At 24.3% G+C, this 10926-nt stretch overlaps 1 protein-coding gene across 2 annotated transcripts; it reads left to right on the top strand.

Annotated features, from left to right (window-relative positions):
• The first annotated feature begins 930 nt into the window (after positions 1–930).
• LOC132932074 (E3 ubiquitin-protein ligase RNF13) lies at positions 931–9662 on the top strand. Of its 2 annotated transcripts, none has more exons than XM_060998274.1 (10): positions 931–1351; positions 1660–1749; positions 4271–4463; positions 4534–4714; positions 4935–5037; positions 6698–6779; positions 7261–7435; positions 7506–7720; positions 7776–7968; positions 8029–9662. In XM_060998274.1, the coding sequence occupies exons 3-10, from the start codon at positions 4305–4307 to the stop codon at positions 8106–8108; spliced, it is 1188 nt and encodes a 395-aa protein (XP_060854257.1). In that variant the 5' UTR covers positions 931–1351; positions 1660–1749; positions 4271–4304; the 3' UTR covers positions 8109–9662. The 2 variants fall into 2 exon arrangements, with proteins under 2 accessions (XP_060854257.1, XP_060854256.1); XM_060998273.1 differs by having other exon boundaries at positions 934–1351; positions 6698–6809.
• Positions 9663–10926: the final 1264 nt, after the last annotated feature.

Raw genomic sequence — 10926 nt, 5'->3', positions numbered from 1 at the left:
ATCCTAAATCATTGCATTAAAGTTGAGTCAAACAAATTCATCTGTTCATTACTAAACACAATTACTTTAATTTATATTTATGAAATGTAAGTAAAAAAACATAATCATTCATTCACAAAGGTATGTAATGTTAAAGTAATAAAGAAATTGTCATTTTTGTACATCATTGTTAATATAGTTCTTGAAAGTCTGTGATTACAATTTTTCTTATATAAGGTATTTTACATCATTCTTAAAACATTTTTAACTATTCAAAAGTTTGTACTATTATATAGCTAATAGCTATATTATGTTATGTTATATGATACGAACATATTTATATTTTATTTAATAACCTCATTGATTGCTGAAAAAACTTTAGCCGATGTAAAAAAAATATTTGCCCCACTCTGTCCCCCCCTGGAAATAATTCTAGTGCCGTGATGTCTTTGCTATATTTCCTTTTATTAATATAAAATATTATTATGTCTATTATAATCAGAAATATAAAATCATCAAATATTTTATTAAGTATAAAATAATTACAATTTTATAATTATAACATACCTATTGGCTATTCTACGCGTAATTTCGTGCATTATTGAAGAAAAAACACGTGCAACTCGTGTACTCGACTGCATGACTACTATGACAAAATCTATTTACTGATTAATATTTACTAGTTTACTATTATTACTGTGACCAGCCACGACTTGGCCGTTTGTGATTATTTTTGCTCGATGAAATTATTTGAATCACATTGAATTCACGTCTTTCTTCGTTATTGCACAATTTTTATTGGCCAACGTCGCGGCTAACCTGTAGTTTGGAGTCTGTCAATAATGCAATAACAGCTGTATTTACTACTGCAACAGCTGCTGCTGGTCTACGGCCCTGCGTTGTGATGTGATAACAGTCAGTGTACGCCGCCTGAGCTATTAATTTAATTCTTTTATACTGCAATTTATTATTATTATTATTTCCATTATCATTATAATATTATCATTTATTTATTATTAGATATTATTATTATTATTATTCGCGTAATCGACAACGTTGTTGCTCGTCTTGTTGTTTTCCTCGATTTGCGTTTCAACATTATTACTTCTCGCTCTGCGGGGGGTCCGTCCATCGTTGTTATCGCCGCTGTCCGTTGTTTTTGTTCCGTGTAGTGCACAGACTACCAAATGTACACTACACACTAGTTGTCCCGCAGTATCATATACGAATATACGATTTTTGTCTGGCTGTCGGAAATTTGGACATCATTACACGTCGCTCTTCTGGCCGTATTAAGTTTTTTCATAACGAGTTTCGATTAATTTGTGCGTGCGTCGAGCGCTGGTTTCAGTGATTCGAGCTGCAAGTCAAGGTCAGTTTATCGTTTACACTTATGAGATCAATGATGTGTATTAATCAATAATTTTTATTTATGTCGTGCACGGCTATCGTAACGCATTTTGACAACACTAGCCCAGCATTTAGTTGCGTGTGGATTTGTGAACTGCGATCTTCATCGATGACTGCTCGTCAAAATGTCAAACGTTTTTGTCATTGTTTTTAGTATTATTGTTAAAAGCTAATGGTATCAGCTACAGAAATACTAGTCCCGGCTGTGCTTGCCATCATAGACTTTTTAGTGTCAATTTTTAAAATTTGTTTTTACTTTTATTTTCGCAGATCATGATTAAAGCCGAAGGTCAGATTTATTTCAACTGTCAGTTACACGTTGTATGTCCAGAATTACTGTAACGGTCTGCCAGAAAATAAGTAAATAAATGGGAGGGTTTAAATTCATGTTGTATAATATTGTCTAATACAGATCTATTAATTGATCTAAGAGATGTTAATTTTACGTTAACAATTAGTATTATTGTTTTACACCTATTATTGCCAATGATAGAAATATTTTCTATTTGGCCAATCTTTGTTAACTTATAAAAAAATAATTATATATTAAAGACACACTAACAACTTTATCCAAGTTGAAATTCAGTCTTTTGTGTAGTATGGGTTAGTTAATTTACTTTTCCCAGTATGTAAACATGTACATTTAACATCGCTTTTTGTAAATATGATTAGCTGATAAGATAACACTAAGTTTGCACGTAAAGAGTATAGGTTATAACTGTTTTATATTATATCATTTTAAATTAATTATTATGATTATATAATTTAATTCTCACGTGCCTGGTACATAGGAGTTAATTAAGTGGTTAGGATAAATGCCATATTATGTATTTATAAAAATTAAAACATTTTATTGTATTTATTTATTTCAGTTGAATTTAATTTAATTTTAATTAAATATCAATACTTCGTCAAAAATTATTTAGAAGTGCACTTAATGTATCTTAGAATATTAGTTTGCAAAACATTTTTTTTTGATAGAAATTTACAACCTACTAAAACATGATTATAGCTTAGATACCAGGTTTTAATAATGAAGATAGGAATAAGAAAGTAGATAAACTGGCCATAAAACCAGCAATTAACTTAAAACTATACACACTCATAGACATAAAGATTATTAGTGTTACATGTTATTATTAGTAAAAAAATTTATACAATATTTGTATATAGAAAAAAGATACCAAACTTAATAAAAAAAAATGTATAATGTAAAATCACAAATGTTTAAATAGAAAATATGTCATTTTAATTTTAACATATCTAAGAACTTTCATATATGTACATTAGTACCTTCTGAGAAAAAAAAACTTAATCAAATTTACAGTTTGTGGAGTACAATTATCTGTGAATATCGACAAACAAAAACTACCAATAATTAAAACAATATTCCCAAATTCTACCATCAGTCAATATGACAAATTGAGAATACCAGAATACAAATCTTAAAAGTAATATAAACAACTTATTGTAATATCATATATAATACATATTAAAAAATTAAAAATCAACAGTACTATAATTATTATGATTTTAGTATTTATATTTGTCTAGAAATTATGAGTGACAACAATTCAACCCTCATTCAATAAATCAAAAAAAAAATAGGAATAATAGACAAAATATGGGCAGAACATATCAGAGACAAAAAACTTCAATTTAGACTACCTACTACGTCCACTATTAAAATCCAAAATGAACCTTATAAAAATACTACTTTTATACAAAACAATAAAATTAAAATTATTAGGTCAGTTTGGAATTCAAATATGAGATAAAACATATGCATCGTACTTGTGCTTAATTGAAACATTCCAATTTATCTACTGGTACATAATTGCAACACACCATGGTATTAAGGTACAAAAGCACATTTAGACAAAGATTTGCTAATGCAAGCATTCAATAAAGTTGCCTAATTTCAGTATAAAAAATTCTATGCCCAGTAAACCACAAATAGCTATTAATTCCATAAATGTCTTTTCAAAACTAGGATAGTTCCTAGGGATCATTTAAGAAACCAGAATTAATAATAACCAACTACGAGTTATTCATCTTAGATAATTTCCTCATTAAGTGAAATGTGAACACATAACATACATTTTCTTTAATCTATTTAGTTTACTGATTCTTTTACTAAGAAAGAAGTATCTATCACTATTATTTTATTATATAATTATAAAAAACAATATTAATGTATAAATAAAAATTGGCCATTGGTAAAAAAAATTAAACATGTATTTGCAATGAATATAATATTATACTTCCATATACCTACTGTTTTTTGATAAGTTACGTAGTTAAATAATAAAATTTATTTTACTCATTTTACCAAATTAAAATATAAAATAACACAAATTATTTATGAATAATTTTATATTAACTTTGAATAATTTAATGATTTAGTAATAATATTTTTATTCTTTTTACTTAATATAGACTGGTTTTATTTAAAGTTATTACCCCGAAGTAATATTAATATAGAAATTGATATCTAGGAAAGGCAATGTTAAGAATATTTTTAGATAATTAAAAAAAATAGATAATAAACATACAAATTTAATATTGTTTAAGTCAGAGGTTTCCAAACTTTTTGATGTTACAACAAATTTTAGCCACTTGAAATTCATTACTTTGTTTCATTGTTTATCCTTATTCTTGTAATAAATTATAATCATGCAGTGTTTTAGTGACATGTAACATTTATAACTATTATGGAAACCAATGATTAAAATAAATTTCAACATCAACACATATAGTTTCAGTATATCATATGCTTGTATTTAAAAATACATCTTTTTTTATATGTATACCTATTTTATAATAATAAATAATAATAGTTTATAATATTTTACCCTGTATATTGTATTATTTGTTTCAGTTGAGTATCAGATGTTGTACAGCTTTTATCAAAAATGTTTAGAAAGGAAACGGCATTTATTGCCTTAATAGCCTTTATAACTACAATAAAATGTGACATTAGCATATATACTAGAGATCACCAACAGCTAGATTTAGAGTTTAAAGATGCGCAGTCTCTTTTTGGAGCGGATATACCTTCAGATGGCATTAAAGTATTTTATTTTTTATATATACTTAAAATCTATATATATGTATTGATTTAAAATTTTAAAATTGTTTAAGGGTTACATTTTGAGTGCAGAACCTGAAGATGGTTGTACTAAAATTGAATCTCCGCCCAAAAGTGGAAGTTGGTTTGCCTTAATTAAGAGAGGAAATTGTAATTTTGACGTAAAAGTTAGAAATGCTCAAAATAGCAATTACACATTAGCCATTATATTCAATGTTAACTCTAGTATTGTTGGTAAGTAAACATAATTTGAATATCTAATAATTTTATAACATTAATAATGTTAGAATTTACTATTTGTATTAAAAATTAAATTAAATTACCTAATATTATTTAAAGAAATTGTGTTTAAATCCATGATAGCTAATGGAGTTAAATACACTTTAGATTGCTTGAAAATTAATAACTGCATTTGATTTAACTATTAATTCATTTTTACATTTTTGTAAATTAGTGCCAATGAATGGTAAAAATACAAGTGATATAGTCATTCCATCAGTTTTTGTTGGTGAAAGCACTGGGCTTATGTTGAGAGACTACTATGATTATCAAAACGGGTAATAATTATAACATTTTAAATTTATTTGGATAAGAATTTATATTTTTCATTTAAAGAACAAAATATTTTATTTAACCAAATAAATTTTTTGTGATTAATATATTAATTCAATTTTATTAGATTAGGTACGCCTTTTAAAAATTTTTTTTCTTTCTTTCTTTTTATTTGGTATAAACAATCTATACAGTTTAGTACAATGAGCTTATGTGATAAGAGTAAAAAAAAAACATTACGTGATAGGTATGATTTATGCAGCCACCCATTAGTGGCTCTGGACTTAATGATTAAAATTTTTCTTTTTTATTACATTTTTTTTTTTTTTTTTTTAATTTAGAATTTTAATTGAAGTGAAATTATGTATATTATCATTGATATGCAGAGAAGTTCATCATGACAGAAACTGTATTGACAAAGAAATCCTGAAGGAAATTATCTTCAGAATTATCTAAAACCTCCCTTCAATACCATTAATATAAAATCAAAATTATATTTACTTAGTACCAGTGCTTGATTTTGAAGGAGTGCAGATAGACAAAGCCCTTCTACTTCTAAAAAAAAATATTTTTGCATCTCTTTTTTCTTATTTTTTTCCAAGCACTGTGTTGTATTAAATTTCTTGAAAATAGTTAATTAAAACATTTTATTACGTCACCAAGATAGTCATGATTCTAATATTCTATTATTAATTACAAACCAAAAGTTTTAATTTTGTAAATCATATATCATGGAATAAAATAAATTTATATCATAATATTAGTTTCATATTTAAAAAGTTTAATAACTACTATTTTGTTTAAATTTTTAAAATATATTTTTTTTAAAGTCCCATATGATTTAACATTTGGCAGTAGTTTTAAAATTTTAGTGGCTACATCATAGTCGATTTTATAGGTCAATTTTTTTTGTATAAAAATGCTTAAAATTTGTCCAATCTACCACAAAATGTTGTCTTGGTAAATTTAGAAAGGCTTCTTTTTTTAATTATTAATATTTAAATGCTATTAAAACATCAGAAGATATAGAATATAGATTGTCCATTGAAATTTAAAAGTACATTAGTATTCTTAATTTTTTATATAAAAAATTTAATTTGGTAATCTTGTAGGGAAAGTAGTGCACACTTAATTATTCTCAAAGTCTTGTATTGGTATTTAAATTTTAATTGTTGCCTATTAAGACCTTTTTTTTTGTTACCTTATATTTTAATTAAAAAAATCTGTAGCTTCAATTATAATAATGTATGTATCAATCAATCATGGAATTTTATAGTTGAATAGCACTTAGCTGTTTTTAAGGACTTTTAGAATACTTTTACTATGGTCAATCGTAAAAAATAAATAACTGAAATATTTATTAAAAGTGGTTCTATGTTATTATCATTGTTAGTTAAAAATAAATTCATATTATTTAAAAATTACTTCTTTAATATTTAAGTTTTAAAATAAAACATTGGCTCTTGAAAACTAAACGTTTTCTATATCGAGTAAACATTTGATTTCTTTAGATGACTACAATATTACAGTCAGAAAATACATTACCTTGGTTTAACCGTTTAACCATTTATTTTATTATTGTTAATAAAATTCTACTATATAAATGTAATACATACATACATATATATATATACATATTAAATATATATTTACATTTTTTTTTAGCTATTATGTGATTGTAGACAACAGTCAATTCCCATTTGATATAAACTTGAATTTATTGTTGCCATTTGCTGTGATTGTTGCGGTATGTTTCTTCGCAATGCTTGGGTTTATGGTAATATATATTTATAAGCTCTGTCCTAAATGGATAAAAATTGTATATTATTATATAAAATACAAAATTATTTCACATAATGTAAAATAGTCAATACAATTAGTTCTCACAACAATTTTATTTAATTGGATGTTTGTGAATATTTATTATCTTGTTTTGTTATTTTTATTGACAATAGTATTTGAACATCCACTTTCAGTGTTGTATTCATTAAGGTGTATAATTTATCTATATGTATTTTATTATTAAAATAATTAGACGTTCAATTTTAATCAATTATTTTGATAGTCAATTCTAATATTAAATTTTACTTGTTTACTTAAAATTACTTATTTTAAAAATGTCTTTAACATTTAATTAAATTATTAAATTAATATAAATACTTTTAAACATCTAAAGAATTATTGTTTGATTAGCTATTGATTATATTAAAGTTATAAATAATTTACAGTTAATTAAATGGATTAAAGATCGAAGACGAGCATTTAGACATCGATTACCGGCATCTATTCTTCGTAAAATTCCGATCTCAACATTTGCGAAAGGTGATCCATATGATACTTGTGCCATATGTTTAGATGATTATATGGATGGAGACAAATTAAGAATTTTGCCATGTGCTCATGGTAAGTAAAGACTTATTTATTTTTATATTTTACATTGCTCATAAATAAATTGTTTTAATAAATATTACAGCTTATCACTGTAAATGTATTGATCCATGGTTAACACGAAACCGACGATTTTGTCCTATTTGTAAACGCAGAGTTTATGGCAATAATGAAGATCTACACTCTGTAGCATATTCTTCAGATACTGATAGTGATGAGCCCAATGATAGAACTCCATTAGTTGCACCTGGTATTAATAATTCAAATTCATTAGGTGTTGGTACATTCCGTAGTTTCAGAGTAAGTAATATTATTTTTTATGTTAACATATAATGTTTCACAAATGTTTTTACAGGGACGTGTATTCACTCGTGGTAGATCTGCTAACACTGTTCCTGTGCATCCTCCAGTTTTATCATCAATAAATGTAGCCAACGCAGATTATGACACAGTTTCATCTCAAACAGATTCATCAGACTCAATGTTATCAGATTATCAAAATCTGTATGATGCACCAGCCCACCAATCGGTTTCAGCATCCATGTCAAGTAAGTGAAAAAAAAAAAATAAATTGTACCATATACTGAACATTTATATGTTTATCATAGATTCAGTGAATAATTTGGCTCCAGAACTGATGACTAACACAGAACCAAGTAGAACAAATGTGCAGAACCATATCGTTTAAACAGCTTATCAACAAACAGCCTAAAAAAGTTGATTTCTTTTATTGGACTTTAATTATATTACATTGCTTTTAAATAGAAACAAAATATGATTTATTTTTCTTAATCAAAATATTGTTTTTAGGTCTGTATTTTATTACTATAAGATTTTTAATCAGATAATTATTTTTAGTAATGAATATAAACCATTTAATAACTTAGACAAAAAAAAAAAACAGACTGTTCAAATTTTTTTTAAATTTTAAATATTATTCTCACTCTATTTACAATAACTCTCATGTATACTTAAATTATTTTAATTATTTTTTTTCTGATATTAGTAAAAAAATAATTATTAATTCAACATGTGATAATTGTTATGATTATAAAAAATAGTTTTGTTATTAGTATTGATCACAGTATATTATATAATATACTGTGGTTTTGATATATTATGTTTTAAAAAAAAATATTATACATTTAATAAAAATGTTTGTAATTTTAATATTCATTTATTTTGATAAGTTGACAATATCAGATATACATTGTATAAGTATAATGTTCTGTCAATCCTATATTTACTTATGTGTAATTTTTTTTTTTTTTGTAGTATTTTAAATAAGCTTATCAGAATACCTGTTAAAAATATATTTTCTCTATAAGAATACTTTATTTGGTTAAATAGTTTTAATGTACCTGCAAGAATGATGTATAATTCATTTAAGATTATGTTTTGTTTTTATATTATTTTTTCATTATATTTTTAAATATTTAAATATTTTTTATAACGTATATTATTGTTTATATTCTCCTTAAATTTTATTTGTGTATGATACAATTTAATGTACAGTATGTATTTAAAGATTTGAATACATTATTTAAGTAGAGAGTTACTACTTATAAATTTGGTTTGAATAATTTATTATTTTTGCAATGTTTTTTAATTATCTGTTGAAAGAAATCTTAGAGGATTTATACCTGCATATTGTGTTATCTTTGTCTTACACACATACAATATGGAAAATTTTCGTTCTGCTGAATTCATTTTTTGATGTTAATTTTTAATATTATATTAAATTTACCTATCAAATTTAAAGGTAAGAATATTATCTAAGAAAGTTCATATGCTTGATATTATTATTTTAAATGAGTTATGGACATATTTTTAAAGTTATAATATTTTACATAGCTATAAGTCACTTAAAAATGATATCAATAAAAGCATATATCGTCTTCTAGATAATATTCTTACTTTTAAATTTGTTGATAGGTAAATTTACTCTAATATTAAAGCTAACATCAAAACATATTGTGTTCTTCTATACGCACATTTTCTATGATGTACAGATAAGACAGACAACACATGCAGGTAAAACATCCTCTTAATTTACTTGTATTTCTTTTTAATTTTTTATAGTAACCCATCTATATCTGTTTAAATATTTAATAATTAATTCTAAAAGTATAATAATACTTAACATTTTATAAATAAAGAAAACTTGTTATTATATACATCAATTTATAATTACTCACTAAACCACAAACAATATAAAAACATGATTTATAAAATCAATTAATTTTTGTTTTAGTATGTTTTTTTAAATGTTGCAAACACATTAAATACCTAATAATAATAAAAAAAAAATTGCTGCGTCAAGGACAAATAAAATCTCTCTTAAAACATATTTGCACTTTACTTAAACCTATTATATATTATATATTATTATTTATTAATATTAACTATTATATATTAACCCTTCATAATCTCTTGATATATATTACACAGCACCCCAAGAGATAAAACCATTAAGTTATAAATAATTTCCTTTTTTGAAAATTTTTATTAATTCATTTTATAGATTTTCACTTTAAATTGCTATCTTGATAGATACTGAAAAACACTCATGGGGTGCTCATGATCGTCTAACAGTTGTTAAAAAATAAGAATATTATATACAAATATTGAATTTTTCAAATTCAGAGAATCTAATTTTTCTAACTCATTATAATCACATTGACTAAAGTACTTAACTATCTGGTATGATGATGTTATTAGTCATTTAGAGATAAATCTGCCATAACTCATGATATATTATTTAGATAAATATTATGGTATTATGAGATATCTGAATTATTTATTTTTAATTTCTATAAGATATTTACAATACGTAAATTCTTTTTTTAGAATAATAAAGAAATATGATAAGTGAAACTTTTGAAGGAAGAAGCTATCCAATAGTGATACTACCTATAAATGTAATATAATATTAAATATTTATTTCATGGCTTGTTAAAATATTGGGATAAAATATAAAACCACAACTTATCAACAAAGTAGTACATTTATAACTAGAAATATATTTACTAGATATTGAAGAACAGTAAAGTACAAATAGATACCTACCCAAATAACAAATATTCTGTATCTACCTATTTTAGTAGTAGGTAGTAGTTACTGTGCTTTTTACTATTTTGGATTGTTATACAATCATAGCATAAGCAATAAATCTTAAATCTTAGATTTGAACAAACAAATATATGAAATTAACACACGGACAAGGATGAAGATTTTTAATAAGTCTGTATAAATAAATGGTATATTATACGGTACCAAAATATGTTTGCAAAAACAATAGATTTAAATATAGAATTAAGAAAGTCATAATTTTCCAATTTAAACTTAACCAATCACTTTTTGTATGTTTAAATATATAATTATATAAATGGTATAATGTAACTATACAATAATACAATATATATATATATTTTAAAATATATAACACGGAAAAAGACTGACGGGAAACAAATAGTTCTCAATTTTCGATTTGACATAATTATAAT

The sequence above is a fragment of the Rhopalosiphum padi genome, chromosome 1 (assembly GCF_020882245.1).
Source record: "Rhopalosiphum padi isolate XX-2018 chromosome 1, ASM2088224v1, whole genome shotgun sequence".
NCBI classification, from domain to species: Eukaryota; Metazoa; Arthropoda; class Insecta; order Hemiptera; family Aphididae; genus Rhopalosiphum; species Rhopalosiphum padi.
The sequence above is the reverse complement of the archived record's forward strand: the minus strand, read 5'-3'. Positions and strand labels throughout refer to the sequence as shown.